This window comes from Chanodichthys erythropterus, chromosome 4, assembly GCF_024489055.1.
Source record: "Chanodichthys erythropterus isolate Z2021 chromosome 4, ASM2448905v1, whole genome shotgun sequence".
Lineage (NCBI taxonomy): Eukaryota > Metazoa > Chordata > Actinopteri > Cypriniformes > Xenocyprididae > Chanodichthys > Chanodichthys erythropterus.
Genome location: NC_090224.1, coordinates 32,989,402 through 33,009,151, shown reverse-complemented (window position 1 = coordinate 33,009,151; position 19,750 = coordinate 32,989,402). Strand labels below are relative to the sequence as shown.

At 36.9% G+C, this 19,750-nt stretch overlaps 1 protein-coding gene across 4 annotated transcripts in view; it reads right to left on the bottom strand.

Moving 5' to 3' along the window:
- Nucleotides 1-19,750, bottom strand: part of ralgps2 (Ral GEF with PH domain and SH3 binding motif 2) — a 148,454-nt gene that overhangs the window by 64,772 nt on the left and 63,932 nt on the right. For all 4 annotated transcript variants that reach the window (XM_067384770.1, XM_067384771.1, XM_067384772.1 and 1 more), the window contains exons 6-8: nucleotides 9,910-9,993; nucleotides 992-1,081; nucleotides 811-903 (exon numbers count right to left, since the gene is read on the bottom strand). In XM_067384770.1, the coding sequence (XP_067240871.1) occupies nucleotides 811-903; nucleotides 992-1,081; nucleotides 9,910-9,993 (267 nt within the window). The remainder of the gene's footprint in view (nucleotides 1-810; nucleotides 904-991; nucleotides 1,082-9,909; nucleotides 9,994-19,750) is intronic.

Sequence of the window (19,750 nt, the reverse complement as noted above, 5' to 3'; positions counted from 1 at the left end):
TCTGTTAGCGGTTTCCAGCGCTCATCAATAACTAACTGAGAGTGTGTTGGAGTCCTGGATAATTTCACAACCTGTAAACACATGAAAAGGAGTCGAAATTTCGACATACACAACAGCTGGGTTGGACAGAATGATAATAAATGAACCAGCTGACCCAAAAACAGACATACAATGCTTTGATTTTTTTTAAATATTTTTTTTTATAAAATATTATTCAAAAGACAAAATGTCTTGACGCAAGACACTGTTGATGAAAAACTATGTCCAACTAAGGTCAGAAAACACGTTCTGATGATGGAAGTAATGTCTCGCGCTTTGCTTCAATGAGTGTGAGACATCACCAACCGGATTTGCAGGGCAGTTGGACATAGTGGTGTTTTAGAGGTAAAAAATTATATTAACTGTTTGGTTTCTCACACAAACCGATCGATTCATGTCTTAGGACATCAATGTGTCGTCACAAGCTGCAGGGTTTAATTTGGATTTGTCTGTGTATGTTTTTTTTGGGTTTTTTTTACTCTTATAGATGGAGTTCCCATTGACATGCATTATTTCAGTTAAAAAAAAAAAAAAAAAAAAAAAAAATCAGCATTTGTGTTCTACTGAAGAAACAAAGTCACCTACATCTTGGATGCCCTGGGGGTTTGCAGATAAACATCAAATTTTTATTTTTGGGTGAACTATCCCTTTAATGCTTTATAAAGTACATTTTGAAAAAATGTATTATACATAAAGGCTTTAAATTCACTGTTACCATATGTTTTAGCAAATAAGAAAAATATGGAATATGGAGCACATTAAATAACTCACAGCCCAGGTCTTGGAGAGCCTGAAGATGGGAGCGCTCTGTAAAGCAGATACTACCGCCATCACTGCATGGAGGCTATTCATGTCACACAGTTTCTGCAGAAAAACAGAAAGAAGGTTAGCAACACATACAAAAACAATCACTTAAGTAGAAGCTCACATGTGCTGTATGGAGTGTTTTTACCTTTGCTGTTCTGATATAGAGGCTCAACACTTCTGCTCTGATCTTCAGAGTCTGAGCATGAAGAATCTCCCTCACCACCCAGAAACTCACCTAACATTAGACAAAACATAAGAGAGACATTGATAGCTGATTAATATTGCCATAGTCAAGATATTTTTTTCATTACTATAGACTACACCACAGTCACACCTAAACTGTACACACAAAACCTTTTGCCAAATGCGCAGAGACACTGCACCAGTTGGGTCATATGCATTTAACAGCAAAATGTCTGATATAGAAGAAATGAGAGTAGTGTGAACTGATCATATGTTGTTGTTATCATTTAGTAGTTTTCTAATCATAAATATTTTTGACATCACATATTAAACCGGAAAAGAAAAGACAAAGTGAAACAATAAGAGAAGAGACGAGACAAGAAAAGAAGTGAGGCAGTTGTGGCCTAATGGTTAGAGAATCTGACTTGTAACCCGAAGGTTGTGGTTTTGAGTTTCAGTACTGGCAGGAAATGTAGTGAGTGAACAGTGCTTGAGCAAGGCAAACGCCCAAATCACTCCCCAGGCGCCACAGCAAAAGTGGCTGCCCACTTCTCTGGGTGTGTTCAATATTCACTGCTGTGTGTGCACTTGGATGGGTGAAACGCAGAGCACAAAATCCGAGTATGGGACACCATATTTGGCTACACATCATGTCACTTTCAAGAGGTGAAAAAGACTTTGCGACAAGGTGAAAATAGAAGAGACAAGAAGAGAATAAACTAAGAGGACAGAAAAGTCCAGACAAGACAAGACAACAATGAGAGATGAAAAATGAGAAGAAGAGAATGGAAGCAGATGAAAAGCATAGAAAAAGTACAAGACAATAATGAGAGAGGAAAGTAGACAAGGAGCAAATGCAATTAGAGGAGTCTGGAGACTGGAAGATGTAAGACCAAGAGGAACAAAAAGGACACAAAGAAAATGAGAGGATAAGAGAAGAAACAAAAAGAGAATGAGAGGAGATGAGGATAGAAAAGAAAAGACAAGACCACCAATGGCGAGATGAAAAAAGACAAGGTGAGGCAAGAAGAGACTGATAGGAGACAAGAGAATGAGAGGAACTCAGATGAGAAGAGACAGTAAGAGACAGGGAGAACTTTTTTTTTTTTTTGAGTGTGTGTAAATAAAATAGGATGAGAGGAGATAAGACTGGAAATGGAAAGATGGGAAGAGACACAAGATGGGACAAGACAAGAAGAGGATGAGTCGCGAACAGAAGTAAAGACAAGGAAACGAGACTCATGGTCTTGGTTTTTCTCTTCCAGTCTCGTTTTCTTGTCTTTGTTGTGTTGAGACAAGATACCTAGTGGAGAAATTAAGAGATGAGGAGAGAATGAGAGGAACTGAGGTAAGACAATATGGACAGGAGGAGAATGAGCAAAGAGAAGCGACTGAGAGGAAAAAAGGTAGAAAAGCGACAAGACAAGAATAGAGGAGCCAAGAGGATAGACTAAGAGGAGACAAGAAGAAGATCCAAGAGAGTGAGAGAAATTGAGATGAGAAGAGACTGGACAAACAACAAGAAGAGCATGAGACATGAGACAAGAAGAGAGCAAGACAACACGGGATGAGACAGAAGACAAAAAGAGAACAAGACTAGATGAGACAAAAGAGAAGAGAATGAGAGGAGATGAGATGAGACTGGAGGAGAATGAGGAAAAGAGACAAGACATAGTGGGGACAAGAAGATAAAGGACCAAGAGGAGGCGGTGAGAGGAATTAAGACAAGAGACAGGAAGAGAATAAGAGGAGAAGAGAAGCAAAGCAACGAAATGGAAAATGAGAGGAGATAAGACTGGAAGATAGATGAGAGGATGGCACGAGACTGAGAAGAGACAAAAAACAACAAGACTAGATGAGACAAAGGAAGAAGAGAATAAGGAGATGAGACTGAAAGAGAAGAGACAAGACATGAAGAGAGGAGAAGAGGACAGAAGCAAATAAAGGAAACCAAGAGAAGATGAAACAGGAAGAGAAGAGACAGAAGTAGGGCACGAGACAAGACAAGACGGAGTAGAGGCAAAAAGTGAAAAAGATTGAATGAGACATAAAAAGAACCGAAGACAAGAAAAGACATTATATTTTAAGGTTCAGACGTTATGTAACTGCAGAAATGGATTGTTGGAACATCACTCTTCAACTCTACCCTGCTCGACCTCCTCCAACCCCTGCCAACCTCAGCACCCCATTTCCATTTCTCCTGTTGATTTTCCAGGCTTTTCCTTCCCACAATCCCCCCTTCTCCATTCCTTCCCACATGTCTGATACTGGGACGCACACACAGTGAAGTCATTGTTTCACCATCTCCCCTGCTGTGTGTTCCCCTGTTTGTTGTTGCGAGATTGGATTGCAGTGCCTCTGGATAAAACCGGAATGCCTCAAACCAGTTGAAAGGATTTAATTCTAATGACTAATGAAGAGAAAAGGCAGCATGGTACTGCAGAAATTTATACTCAAAGCTACAAGTACAGCGCAAAAACTCTGTCTCATTCATTCACACACCAGCATCTCTATTATACACACCTGCACCTGCATAAAACACAAGCAGGAAATCGATTTTTAGCCTGATTTTGAGCCTCTAGACATGTAAATCTGGTCTCCCCTTACTCTATTCATCTCTGCACACCTTTCTTTTCAAGTTAAGAAAAACATGACTAAAAAAAGAAAGGAAAAGAAAAAACAGAAGTAGAGAGAGGACTACTGGCCAACAGACCTTATGCAAATATCCCTGGTAAAAGATATCCATATGTGGCTAATTTTTAACATCTGTTAGTGGGTAATCTGTAGGGTCTTTCTGTGTGAGCATGTGTTTTTATACCCGAGTTTGCTTCTTTTATTTCCTACACTGAATACATATATAAATGCACTCCATATTTGTGCATGACAGACCAATTCATTGGGTAAAATTGTTTGTGCGCGAGTCTTTGAAGTGGGGTGCATAGGGGTCTAGCCGGAGAGAAAAAAACAGAAAATGATGTATATTTATGGTGAGAGTACTTTCCAGTGTTTATATTCATATAAACATTAACATTTCATTTTACACAATAACAGTGAATTATACAGTACAACTGAACCAGAGATACTGTCAATAACTTTGGTTAACTCTCAGGGGTCAGCAGTTGCGCCGGCAATTAAACCTGTTTTTTTTTTCTTACCAATGCGAAAGCCTCAAAATACTCTGTCAATTGTGGAAATACAAATAATAGTTATATATCATTCAAATCTGTGAAATGTCTTCTTTTATTTTTTTGTACACTCACAGTAAAAACAATATGTTGTGCTTTTTGCAAAATAAAGAATATTCTGATCTACTAATTCTGATACTCCTCAGAAAATGAACTGTAACTTAGATAATACTTTAATGTTTTTAAAAGAAGTTTCGTCTTCTCACCAAGGCTACATTTATTTAATCAAAAATACAGTAAAAACAGTAAAATTGTGAAATATTATTACAATTTAAAATAACTGTGTACTATTTAAATATATTTGACAAAGTAATTTATTGTGATGCAAAGCTGAATTTTCAGCATCATTACTCCAGTCTTCATTGTCACATGATCCTTCAGAAATCAATCTAATATGATGATTTGCTGCTCAATAAACATTTACGATTATTTTCAATGTTGAAAACAGTTGTGTACTTTTTTTTCAGGATTCCTTGATGAATAGAAAGTTCAAAAGAACAGCATTTATCCGAAATACAAAGCTTCTGTAGCATTATACACTACCGTTCAAAAGTTTGGGGTCAGTAAGAATTTTTATTTTTTTGAAAAGAAATGAAAGAAATAGTAATAATAGACATTTCTAATGTTACAAAAGATTAGATTTCAGATAAACACAGTTCTTTTGAACTTTCTATTCATCAAATAATCCTGAAAAAAAATATTGTACACAAATATTTTGTACAATTGTACACATTAAATGTTTCTTGAGCAGCAGATCAGCATATTAGAATGATTTCTGAAGGATCATGTGACACTGAAGACTGGAGTAATGATGCTGAAAATTCAGCTTTGCATCACAGGAATAAATTACTTTGTGAAATATATTCAAATAGAAAACAGTTATTTTAAATTGTAATAATATTTCACATTATTACTGTTTTTACTGTATTTTTAATTAAATAAATGTAGCCTTGGTGAGCAGACGAAACTTCTTTTAAAAACATTAAAAACTTTTGGACTGTACTGTATATCTAAAGAAACATTGAAAAGTCAGCTTTTAAATAATGTAAACAAATATTCTTTGTTTATGTAATCTGTTTGAAAAGAGAGGGATGTCATTCGTTCATGAGTCACCTCATTATTCGCTAATGCGGCCACGCCCAAGGAGAGCATGCTGCATTCAAACACAATTTCTGAGGCGATCCATGAAGTCAACACCCGCATCAAGCTTGGTCAGATTCATGTACTTTTCACTGTTTTGAGATGCAGTGAGGGATAACTTTAAAAGGATTTACCTCAGAGGACTGGTTTCCATTTCATTCCGAGGATCAACTTGATCAAGCCGATGATTGTGAATGTTTTTTATTCTTAAGTTTTTATTCTAATTGTGATATAGACTATAGAGTCTGTGAATATCAAGCAGCAAAAAGACTGTTTGAATATGAATCCTGCATGTTCTGTGTCTCTGTGTGAATAAATGGTGCAGAAGGGTGGTTTTGTTTAGACTACCACACAGTCTTTGTTTAGACAAGATTCCTCTGGCCTGTTTTGGACAGATTATGTAAAATAGCCACTATGTGAAGTGCCACATCAGTGAAGCTTTTGTTCGCAATGAATGATGAAGATTAAGCTTTGCATCACAGAAATAACATATATATTAAAGCATATTAAAACAGAAGACCATTATTTTAAACTGTAATAGCAAAATATATTTCACAATATTGTAGTTTTTTTTCTGTATATTCTTTCAAAACCATTAAAAATAGTAATGTGTAAAATACTTTACATAATTTAAAATATAATAGGCCTATACAAAACCTTCTTCACATGATGTGCAATAATATGTGCATGCATCAGATCACAAAAATCATGTTTTTTTGTTAAGAGTGGACATTATATTAATGTTACAATAGTTGATAAGATCCTGTTATCAGCATGCTCACAGTTTTTTTTTTTTTCTCAAAGATTTGAGAACCATAGTGACCAGATATTGGCCCACAATGGACATGTGATAGTGAGATCACTGACTGGAAGCAGGAAAGTTTTTTTTCTTTCTTTCTCCTGTGCATAGAAACAAGTGATGTTCACTTATATCTCTGAACAGGATTTATTTCCAGGTAAAACTGTGTATCCAAAATGGGCCTTTTACTCTCATTTATATGGTTAACTGTATTCTAAATAAACTACAAAACGAAATACTTTTTCCTGTTCTTAGTCTCCTCACACATAACTGACTGAAAGGCTGATTATGCGGTTCATTATGTGGATCTTTGTCTCCTCAGGTGTGAATCACAGCTTTACCCCCCAGAGGGTTAAAGTGAATGACAAAAATAAAAGATTATAAACTACTGATAATGAGCTAACTACTAAAACCAACTAATGATTAGTTAAAGGTGCCCTAGAATTTAAAATTGAATTTACCTTGGCATAGTTGAATAATAAGAGTTCTGTACATGGAAATGACCATGAGCCTCAAACACCATTGTTTCCACCTTCTTCTGTAAATCTTGTTTGTGCAAAAGACCACAGAAAAACAGGCGAATCTCAACATAACACTGACTGTTACGTAACAGTCGGGATCATTAATATGTACGCCCCCAATATTTGCATATATCAGCCCATGTTCAAGGCATTAGACAAACCAGTATTAAGGTCAGGAGCTGCACAGCCGAATCATCAGAAGTTATGCAGGTAGGCTATTGTAAAGCAAGCAAGGACAAGACAGTGTAGCATTAGCCCTGTTAGCCGCAGCATAGGCTACTATCAAACTCATTCAGGATCACATGTAAACATCCGCGAAATAAATACCATACTTGCGTGATCTGATATGCTGCATCACAACCACTTTGTAAAGATCCATTTTGAGAGTTATATTAGCTGTGTGAACTTATTCTATTGTTTATGCAATGCATTATAGAGTTGCGAGCTTGGGGGCGGGGAGCACGAGCATTTAAAGGTGTACATGCATAGAATTGCCGCATTTTTAATTACACCCCGAAATGGGCAGTTAAAACATGGTATAATAAAAAAAAAAAATCTATGAGGTATTTTGAGCTGAAACTTCACTGACACATTCTGGGGAACACCTTAGACTTACATTACATCTTGTGAAATAGGGTTCAAGGGCACCTTTAACTTTAGTCAACTATTAAATGACTACTGCTGATCAGCTAACTATTAAAAGATTATTAACTACTGAAAGATTACAAAAACTATGATTAGTTAACTATTACATGACTACTGCTAATCAGCTAACAAGATTACTAATAACTGATAATCAGGTAACTACTAAAATATTACTAACTACTGATAATCAGCTAACTGCTAAAAGATTACAAAACTACTGATGATTCGTTAACTATTAAATGACTACTGATCAGCTAACTACTAAGGTTACAAAACTATTGATGATTAGTTAAAGTACAAAACTACTGATGATTAGTTAACTTTAGTCAACTATTAAATGACTACTACTGATCAGCTAACTACTAAGGTTACAAAACTACTGGTGATTAGTTAATTATTAAATGACTACTGATCAGCTAACTACTAAAATGTTACAAAACTGCTAATGAACAAAGTTTTAAATGATGACAAACTACTGATGGCCAGCCAACTACTAAAGGTCACTAAACTACTGATGATAAGCTAACTAGTAAATGGTGATTAAAAACTACTAATTAGTTAATTATTAAATAAAATACTAATAAAACACTAATAAATGATCACTAAGTACTGACAATTAGCTAACTATTAAGTGATGACAAAACTACTGCAGATTAGCTAACTAATAAATATTTACAAAATCTACAGGTGATCAGCTTACTACTGAAAGATAACAAAACTGTTGGTGTTACAAAAACCACACAGCCCTTTCGTATTGAAACACAGACATGCATATAAAATATAATCTCACATATAAAACGCACACAGTTTGCTGTTAGGTGACATTAGGTTCTAACTAATGTTCCAGGTCTGTTTAGAACTTTTTGTTCTCGCCTTTCCAGGCATCATCCTTCAGAAAGTACATTTGTATTGGCAGGCGAGTATGTGTGGGTTCCTGAACAGCCGTTTAAGCCGTTTTGAAGATGTATATTGAGAAAAGTTTCCACAGAACACAAATTCCTCACTGATATTCTCATATTATTTACAGAGTGCTGGCCATATTTTCATGCAAGAGAGTCTGTGTCTATGAGGGTGCGTTGAAGTCTTAAACTGAAGATTTTGAAGCGTGAAAAACAACTTCTGCTTTGCTTATAAACTTTATTCGAAGATAATTCCCTTCTGGTTACACACTATCAGCTTCTGCCAATAATGAAGCAATGATTGCACACAGAAACTTGTACGCACTCAGAGGGGGCCACATATTTCTTCAAAGGCCAAATGGATCAAATCAGTGTTTCCCAACCCCGGTGTGTATCCAACATCTCTGCTCAGACCTCAAGGCAGTGATAACCTATTTAAACATTCCCATTACCTTCTCACATTAGAGCCAGAATGTCAGTGCAAGTCCAGTTTCCCACTTGTCTTATTCACTTGAAAGTGACTGTGACATGCAATCACATTAATGCACAGTGTGTTGTGTTAGCATAGAGTCCAAATTCTGTTAACAAGAACCTTGACGGTGACGTAATTTTCCATCCTAGCCAATCCAAGACAATAAAGTCAAGTTATTTAGGCCAGAAACATATTCATTCGCAAACGCAGGCGCTAATGCTCAGCCAGTGCATTACAAGCATGCCAGTTTGGGAAGTTGAGCCAATACAGAGGCCTCCACCCCTCGTGACCTGAACACTTACCTGGACCACCCCTTTTCTGCACTTTGATGCCCAATCTCTTTGAATTATAACACATAAAACCTTTGGAAACCTTTTTTTTCCTTTTGAAATATTTACACTCATTTTATTTAAAACAAGCCAACTCTCAAATACCTGTGGCCACAGAAGCAATAAACATGTTTCCTGCTTTAGTAAACCTGCTGACCAAAGAGCTATTTGAGTATCATTTTGGTTGGAAAAAGTGTAGTTATAGTAATGAATAGTAAGGAAAAAATAAAATAAAATAAAAAGTATATACTTTTATTCAGCAAGGAGTAATGACAGTAATGAGTTTTACATTATTACATATATACAAAAATATATTTATTTGGGGGGGGGGGGGGGGGTTAATAAAGACCTTCTGATGCGTTTGTGTAAGAAAAATATCCCTATTTAACAAGTTATAAAGTAAAATATCTAGCTTCTGCCAGACCGCATTCTGTATTCAACTTAAGAAAAAGCATAACTGACGCGTCTTTTACACTTTTTTCATAAGTTGAATACGGAAGGCAATCTGGCAGAAGCTACAATATTTAACAATAATGTCAGAAACTGCGAATATATGCTGCATGGAGATAGAACAGGTATAGTTTAGTTCAATTATGGTTATAACTTATATTGCCTTCTTGTTTTTAATCCCTATATTAGTACAGGCATGTTGTACCATCCGAATGATGGCCACAACTATAAAGATGAGTTTTATGACGTTTATTGTACTTCACAAAAAAAAAGATGAATCGTCCGATTTCACTGTAAGAGCTTAATAAAACACTGCAAGTGTGCATTAAAATATTATCAATAAGCTCTCTCTCTCTTATCCTTGTATTATCACCAACCTACATTGCAAATTACACAGGGCAACAATAAAAAGTGGGGCAACAGTTAAAAGTGTGGTTTACCTGGTTGAAGCGTCGTGTGAAGGCCACGGCATTCGGCGCTGAACTGTGCTTCTCCTTCTTGTTCCAGCCACAACTAGAGAGCTCCTGAAAAAAAAAAAAATAGTCACATAAAACAATCATGCTCCAGCTGGTTTGTGATTTGAAAAACTGGACAAAAACAATCAATGAACCAAGAACAACACGAGAAAGCAAGAGTGCCAAAAACAAATCAACTCAGGACAAAACTGTCACTCGTGACCAATGACCCTAGAAAGTAGCAGTAATTGGGCTTTTAAGGTTTCAAGCTTGAATATTTCCCGGTCCATCAGACTTTATTCACTTAATTTTGAATCTAAACACAGGAATTATCTCAGACTTGGATGGCAATCATCCGAAAATTGTGTTGATCCTCTGTTACTCGCATGGTACGAGTGACTGACTGAATAAGAATGGAAAAGCGTTTAAAATAGTATTTAACAATGTGTATTTGGCAGAAACACCATTGGATAAACATCAATCTGACATGCTAAATCTCTAAGACAGGAACATGAAAACTCAACTCTGACTGTTCTGTCATCTAAGAAACGATCTGTTAGCTCCAAGATTACAGCCGTAGCGACAGTCTAATAAACGATGTAATGGTCACACTTGGAAATTCATATTTGGAAACTCCCGACTAGAATACTGCAACCGTGCGTTATGTAATTACACTAAGCGTTTAGACATTTTCCAGCAGAGAATCCATTTCAAATGAGCTGTTAGCACCATTAAAACACAAAAACAAACTCTGATACGCATTCAACCACACAGACAGATTTAATTCCTGTCAGCTGTCAGTAAATGGGAGAAGAGCGGCCTGATTTCGTGATGGGACTTCAAGAAGAGTTAAAATAACCATCAAACATATTCATCACGATTGTACATAAGGAATGAACCCAACTTAAACTCAGAAGCAATGCAACCGCAATCTCTCATGAGGTCACACTAGCAAGCAGTGACTTAATGAGTCAGCAACCTGTGGAGGTAGCAGCTTAGCAACATACACAAACACAGATGTGAGCATATGGGCCAACACACACAGAGCTAAATAAGTGTGCTTTCTGCATTGTCTCCAGCAACAACAACCACCAAGAAATGCCAATGAAATCACTTCTGCTGAATCAATTTCTCCATGTGTAACAAATCTGCCAAATTAGAGCTTGAACCCCCAACTTCACAATCTGTGATGAGGAAAATCACCTACTGAGATTTAATGAAAACAATTGCTACCCAACTCGGAGAAGAAAACACAAGGTTAATGGCTATTTCCGTTCTTTTTCTGTGATGTAATGCATTTCTGAGACCAAGGTAGAACTGAACAGTGACTATTAAATTTAACTGAACTTAATTAGTCGAGCTGGCCGGTTGTCAAGGTTATCATTGAGTTCTTCAAATCAGTAACAGCAGTACCACAGGCTTCAAATGAACAACTGTAGTTGATCAGCCTTCATGTCTTATTGGGAGGTTCTTTGCAAGAAGAAGATGCCATCAGAGTGGCATCATCTGATACAAAACAAAACAAAACTGTAGCAAACAGGATGAGAGCCATGGGAATGGAGCGAGGCCGCTGGCGCGAGTGTTAATGAGTGTCACCTGCGCCGCACCTCAAGTTTTTCACGGATGGGCTCCGGGAGCATAAAAGAAGGAGCGACGATAGTGAAGGATGAGAGAGCCATTCGCCTCCTTCCCTGAATGTTAAACCTTGTTACATTGAAGCTGAAACCCGGGAGGAAGGAGGAACGTGCTGTCAAAAAGCCCTCATTGGTGTGGGAAATCCGCTGTGCCATCGAGCAGATCCTATTGCCATGGACGCTCCAGGTGGTGGGCTGGATTGACTTGCCGGGGGGACGGACAAACTCGTTGCTGGCTGCCTGGGTTCTGAGAGGGAGTGGAGTCGCGCCACCATTTGCCGTAGACCAGAGCCTGCTGCCATCCACCATGATGGGGAGGAGCAGGGAGTAGGGGACTCACTGCCAGCTGCCCAAACCTGAAGGAGCCGTCGCTGTCAACCAGGCAGCGAAGAAGTTAGAGAGCCGTCCACCGCGGGATATTTAGCACCACCGCCAAGCATTGAGCAGGAGTTCACCCAGCTGGTGGAGGACCGGAAGGCAATGCGTTTTGGGAAACAGAACAAGATTTATTTCTTTTTCTCCCCTCTCTCATCTCGCCGACAGTGAGTTGACACACAAACAAGCCACTTCTCAGTATTAAATTCAGTTCTTTTTTGCTACTTATTGTGTTTAAACACTCAAATACACACAAAATAATGTAAAAACGCCAGTCTTGGTGAGTATTCATATAAACCTGTTATGTTTTAAGTGAACAGTAAACATAAACAGTTGAGTAAGAAAACACGTGACAGCAGCCAAATTGAGATAATACTAAAAAATATCTATATGCCAGGTTTTCCCCACGGTATCGATGTCAAAATGGTGGCCATTGAAAATGCTGAGTGGCTAGTGACCAAAAAACCCATAGCCACAGTGGCTGGGGAGCAAAAAAGTTAATGTCATGCCCTGATTAGGATCCACACAGACCACAGGGTGAGTACCCCCTTCTGGCCTCAATAACACCTCTTCTAGCAGCAACCTGGTTTTCCCTGGAGGTTTCCCTTCCAGGTACTGACCAGGCTCAATACTGCTTATCTTCAGTGGGCAACCAGTCTTGGGCTAGAGGGTGATGTGCAAAAAGGATTAATCAAGCATTTGAATCAGCAACTGTGCAATTAGAAAAGTATATTCTGACAATAAACTAGAAAAGAAGCATTATTTTAGTACCTTATTCTGGCAGTAACCAGTTGAATAATATGCATGGGAATGAACCCAGAGAAACCCATGAGGCAAGCAGAAACAAGGGAAGCAAAAAGACCAGTCTGAAGAAGGAAAAATCTTCTGTGATTCTCAGTTTTATAGATATCAAGCCTTCACACAAAAACAGGAAGAAAATTGGTTCTGTTCAAAGGGAGCATTGCTATCTCACAAGTGTCTTCAAAGCAGTGGGAAGTCCATGGAAAAGGGATCATAGCAGTGTTTTATGTTCCCTTTCTTCCACTTTCTTTTATGTCTCTTGAAAATGAAACATAATTTTAAGATGTAGCAGCAGTGACATATCTATGTAAGTGCATTTGCACAGATGCCCACTAAGGGGGCCCGCTGGCCTGCACTCACACTGCACTTAACATTCTAAGCCGGAGCACGCTTACATCATAAACGATGCAACTTTTTGCATGTAAGAAAATGGGAAGAAATGCACTTTCGCTAAGATACTGCCTAATATATTTATTATACCACGGAGCAAATTTCTCTTGCACATATCAGAAGATTATTACAAAGGCAGCTGATGTTACTAGAAGAATTTGCAGCTTTACTCGCAAACTACAATTCCTGTTCATCAAAGGTGAGAAGCAGACCCGTTATAAACCCAAATACACTAATTAATTATATGAATTGATAAGTGTACTATCAAAGTAGTAATAAAGATGTTTGCCGTCATAATGATGACAGTAGCAAACACAAAAGTAGTAGCTGTTCTGTGCTCAAGCACGGTTAGCACTCACACTGTTTGCAAACCGCGCTCGAGCCCAACCGAACCGCGCTCTGGCCCACCTCTTCCAAGTGGGCCAGGGCCGGCTAAACGAACCGCTCCCGGGCAGGGAACGGAGCGATCACACTTGTCAAACGAACCGGGCTTTGGGGGTCAAACGTGCTCGGGCACAGTTCAGAGTGCCTAGTGTGAGTAGACCCTAAAACTTGATTCAGGTTGATTAAGTTCAACACCTGATGTCCATCTATAAAGAGTTGAGTGTATGCCACATGTTTGTGCCTGATGAAGACCTGCTGGTCGAAACGTTGCATTATTTAATAAATTATTTATTGGAGCAGTTATTTTCAGTGTGCGGACTTCACATTTCTTTTTTCCATTAGACCCTAAAACACACCGGAACAGCCCACCAGGTGTTGAAAAGACAAAATCATTTGGCAACTTTCAAGCTGTTAAAAGGATTTAAATGTATATTCAAATATTTTTTTCCAGACTGAAACAAAACAAGGCTGTTCTAAGACCAGTCCAGGAGGTATTCGTGGAAACTGATTTGCCACCTGAGAATCATGGATAAGATAATGGGAGATGAGCAGTAATGGAGCCAGAGTTCGGCAGGGGTGACTTAGTGTAGGCTACGCCAAACCCTGGCCTTGATTTGTAGGATTTGTGTTATGACACTAATTCACTGTACATTAGCTGAACCTTAATATCAGCACCTTGTCTGGAAACCTGGAGCTCACCCATCTAACCACAGCTCAAAATCAGATGCAAACAGGGGAGCTGGAAATCAAAGAAGGAATTTCAGTTGACAAGGATGTGGAGGTCTACAGCCAGTACTATATGGACTATAAAAACATACATAGATTTTAATACTATCGCTAGATTGAGTGGGGAACAGCAAAAATTTTCCACTTCAGCATTTAATGTAAACTTTGTGGTACAATCCAATTTTTTCTCAAAATAATCTTGTTATTGTCAATTTAATAGAGACAGAGCGCATTTAGGATCCTGACACTCAGTATGCCTCAGTATACCTATGTGTGCAGTAAACATTTAGTCACTGATAAGTCAAATATCCAAATGTCAGTTTTATCTATTATATTTCCTGTCGCTGATTATGTTCCCCTCCAGTGGCTGTAGTTCTCAATTGCCTGTATCCACTTTTGTGTCCTTAAACGCTAGTTTTTTTGGGTCGACAGCTAATAAAAACTTCTGGGTTTTTGGTTCGGGTTTTTTAGCTTGTTTGCTGCACACCTTGTCACATAGCAGCTTTTGGACATTGTTCTGTTTTTTGTTATAAGTCAGCAATGACAAGGAGGCAGCCTCACGCAATACAAAGTCAATGGAGACGGTTGGATTATAATAATAATAATAATTATTATTATTACCTAAGAACAACTATAGAATAAGTTAAGAAATGGTTAGTTATTGGAAGAAAAAAAAAAAAAATGGTTGGCTCCTAAAGTTAACCAACACCACAAATCCTAGCTGAAGTCAGATTAACTATAAAGATCATACAATTTCTGCACGTGTGTCTGAAACAGATCTTCACCTGAAGATTATAAATCTAAAACAGAACACTTTTCCTAGAAACTGTTCCAGTGATTCTCTCTCTCTCTCTCTCTCTCTGCTGCAAGAGGTTTTGTCTTGTAATAACAGCACAAGAGGGAAAGTGAACATGCCATATGTACCGTCCATTAATCTGAACTGCTCTATAGAGTCTGCATCATACAGCATCCCGCCAAGCACATGCTATTATACAAAAGCCATAAATGTGGTCAGAATGGGGGAAGATGGGGGACTTAACAGGGGAAAAGATCTCCAAACATTCTGTTGCAAAATAGAGACACACAATTGAGGAGAATTAACTACATAAATGGTTGCACCACTTTAGCTGGGTCACTACAAGTAACGCGAGTTACGTAATCAGATTACTTTTCAAGTAACTAGTATGTAACACATTACTTTTACATTTACAACAAAATGTCTAAGTTACTTTTTCAAATAATTAACAGTAGTTACTTTGTTTTCCAATTTATTGACTGACAGATCTCCTGTCCTCATGTTGAGAGAAATCGTGAGTAAGTGCAGGTGTTGTGTCTGTTGTGTGAACTTCCATTCGCTCATTTCATTTGCACAAAAACAGATTCAATATTCCTCAAAATGAATAAAAACTGTGAAATGCAAACTCAGAATATTACATAAACCTGCAATAATAAATTATGTTAAATACTATAAATATACTTTATGTATTTAATCTCACTTTATTATCCAATGTTTTTGCTGCTGACCTTCGATGATCCAATTCAACCATACTAATAAGCAAAAATGGCTTTAGTTAAACATCCCATGTGTTTTTTAATTTTTATTTTTTTGCTGAAGTGTGTTGAATTTTCTTCTCCTGCAGTCCAGAATTGCAGCACAGCTGAAAGGTTTGTTTGAGCTACGCCCTCTACTGTACAGGTGTAAATATGCATTCCCTTCATTCTAATCATTTCTTTTTTAGTGTGAAAGAGCCTTTACATTTACCAAAAATAGAACTTTTGTTTGTTTGTTTTGTTATTAAAAAACAATCAAATCAAACAAGCAAGCAAGCCCAGGTGAGAAAAAGTAACTTTTTCCATAAAAAGTAACACAATTAGTTACTTTGAGGCAGTAACGTACTAATGCATTATTTTTAAAAGTAACTTTCCCCAAGACTGTGCGCTATATTTCAGTCCAAATACGTGTCCTACTCACTAACCACCCACAATATAGCTTAAGCAGGTGTTAAAGAGGCTATAATTCAGAAACCCTTGTTATCAGTGACACCAGTGGCCATTAAGAGAACTTCAGCCATCATACTGCTCACGTTCACACTCGTGCACATATAACGTACAAGATACTGAACGTGATTCAAGGCCCAGATATATTCACAGCGAAGTTATCTTTCGGTGAGAAAACAGCAGTTTAAAAAAAAGCATCTGATTATAGTGATGTGGCAATTTAAAAAAAAAAGCAATTCATACATGAAAATACTTACATATAGCCCCTTTAAATGCTCTGATATGATGCTGAGCAGTGTTGGGGAAAGTTACTTTTAAAAGTAATGCATTACAAAATTGCGTTACTCCATTACTTTTGCGTTACTTTTTCCTCAGCTGGGCTTGGCTTGCTTGTTTGTTTTTTAATAACAACAGAAAAGTTCTATTTTTGGCAAATGTAAAGGTCCTTTCACACCAAAAGTGAAATGAGTAAGCTTTAAGCTGATCACAAATGTGATGTTTTTCTAGTCATTTTTGCTTATTAGGGTTGAATCAGATCATTGAAGGTCAGCAGCAAAGACATTGGTTAATAAAGTCAGATTAAAAACATTAAGTACATTTATTTGATTTAATATATATTTAATTATTGCAGGTTTGTGCATTATTCTGAGATTGCATTTCACTGTTTTTATTCATTTTGAGGAATACTGTTTTTACGTATTACAAGTAACTTCAGTTACGTGATAAGGTATGTTTTTTCAAGTTACTAGTAAAGTAACGCATTGCTTATAATAAGCTTAATTTGCTTGGCATGTATCATAAATAAATAGCATTGAATGCAATATTTTAATTAATAAAACAATTTACATAAATAATTTCTCCTCCATATTTTGTCAATCGTTTATTAAAACTACAGAGACACTGCATGTAAAAGGTGTCCTGACACAAATTTACATGAAAACGTGTATCATAGCACAGACAAATATCCATTTCTTGTAATGTGAAAACCTGCTAGGCCCTCATCCATGTTTTTTGCATTTACTGAAGAGCAGAACATGAAGACAGAGTGCTGGTATTAAGATAATCTCTCATGTTATGTATCATATCCATCTGTCGGGCTGACTGCCATGTGATCTGTGCAGTTAGTTTGTAACTGGCTCACGTGTGTCTGCAGTGGTCTTTTCATAGACCCTACCAGCATTCTTCACAATAGTACGTATGCAACATGTTGCTCTGTCGCCGCCAAAAACGGCCAGACTGAACGATAATGTGCGTCATAGCCATGAAGGCCAAAAAAACCCACTGGTTCCTCTGTTAATGCTTACAGATTCATTACAGTAAAACTAATAGGGATTATTTTACAATTGAACATGCATGTGCAATATTCATGTGGCTCTGTGTGAGCAAATTGATTAAAGATGCTGATCTATTATCTTCAAACCAAATGAGAGCCTCTCCTGAGGCAATCCTGCAAAAAGGAAACCACAGGTTATCAAAGGCTAAACTAAAATCAGCATCTCTACCACAAAGGTTAAAGGGTTAGTTCATCCAAAAATAAAAATTCTGTCATCATTAACTGACCCTCATGTCGTTTCAAACCTGTATGACTTTCTTTTTCCAGTGGAATACAAAAAGGGCAAAGTAATGCACCATGTACAAGTTGCCCTTTTCCATCCAATTAAGGTAAAATAAAAATGATAAAAGGCACCATTAAAGTATTTGTTTAAATATTCTGGCATCATTAATGTCAAAACCTGGCTGTATACATTTTAAATAGCAAGATTAAACTTCTGATACTGAATAGAAAAGAAAAATGTTATGGCTAATAACTAATGACATTAACAAATTAGAATAAAGAAAAACAATACGGTAACCCTTTATTTTACAGTGCCGTAGTTACACGTTACTACATGTACTTACTATAGTAATAACAGTAAATTATGCATAATTACAAGTAACTAATCCTAAACCAAACCCTAACCGTAACTCTATAGCAATGTAAAGGCCATGTAGTTAATTAATTGAACTTAGTAATTATTTGAGTAATTACAATGTAACTGCGGCACTGTAAAATAAAGTGTAACCAACAAGACTAAAAGAAAATTTGAACTGAATGAAATGGAAGCCTATTTCTGCCACTGAATAAAAAATAAAAAAGGTAACTGCGACTTTTTCTCAGAAGTGTGTGATATAAAGTCGCAATTGTGTGTGATAATGTCAGAATTGTGAGATAAACTCGCAATTGCGAGAAAAAGAGTCAGAATTGCAAGAAAAAACAGTCAGAATTACGAGATTATATCTCACAACTGCGAGTTTACGTCCAGCAATTCTGACTTCATTTCTCGCAATTGTGAGTTTACATTGAGACGTAAACACAATTATCTTTTTTATTCTTTATTTAGTGGCGGTAACAAGCGTCCATAGAATATGACTTAAGAGTTGTGGTGGAAGACAAGATTTTCAGTTAATCTTCATTTTTTTTTTTTTTTTTTTACACTTTTGGTAATTCCAGTATATTATTGTTATTGTTATTGTTATTTAAAACTAAAACTATGAAAAATTGGTTTTGGTAATTAAAATAAAGCTGAAATAAAAACACTAAAAGTAAAAATAAAACACTTAAAAAAAAAAAAAAAAAAAAATTGTTTAGACACATTACCTTGAAAACCGAAAAAAAAAAAAAGTTTAAGATGAAGTATTAGGCCGGGTTCACACCGCACGCGTCAGGAGCGCGTATTTTTTTCGGCGCCCATGTTAACAGATGAGAGCGTTCACACCGCACGCAGACGCTGTGTGGCAGCACGTTGCAGGAGCAGCAGTGCCGCCACTGTTTCAGCGCTGAGTGTATTTTTGCTGCGCTTCTGCTAACGCTCAATTAAAGTGAAAGTACACCTTTGATGGACAAAATAAATATGATTTCACACAAAAAGTGCTCAAAATGCACAGAATAAGCATATGTAGTGTTTTTTAACAAGAATTGAAGTATGTCAGGAAAGAAAATTTATATTAAAAAATATTTATAGAAGGTTTACTCATTTAAACTTGTTTTTAATTATTCAGTTTGGGTTAAAGTATGGTATATTATAAAAAACTAAAATAAACGAACCAGAAAATATGATATATAAACATTAGTTATTACACACAGCTATATAGGCTCTTGCATACCCAAATCAAACCCGAGTTTGCTGCCTTTTTTCGCTGAGTTTGCTGTGTTGTAAACATTTTCATGTGTCAGATGATGTAAAACACAAAAGCTTACCTCATTTGTGTGCAGCAATGAATGACACGAGGCTTTTTGTATATATTTTTATTTATTTTACGTTTATATACGTTATAAATAAATGCTCACTTTATATGTAGCTTGGAGCCGCTGTAGAAACGCTTCCAGTGTGAATACTCACACGTCTCTGCAGTTGCTAACGCGACGCTCATGTGCCGCTGACGCGTGCGGTGTGAACCCAGCCTTAAGGTCATTAAAACTGAAATAAAAAAATGTAAAATATAAAATATAAAAAAGCCCAACAAAAATACAAAAACAG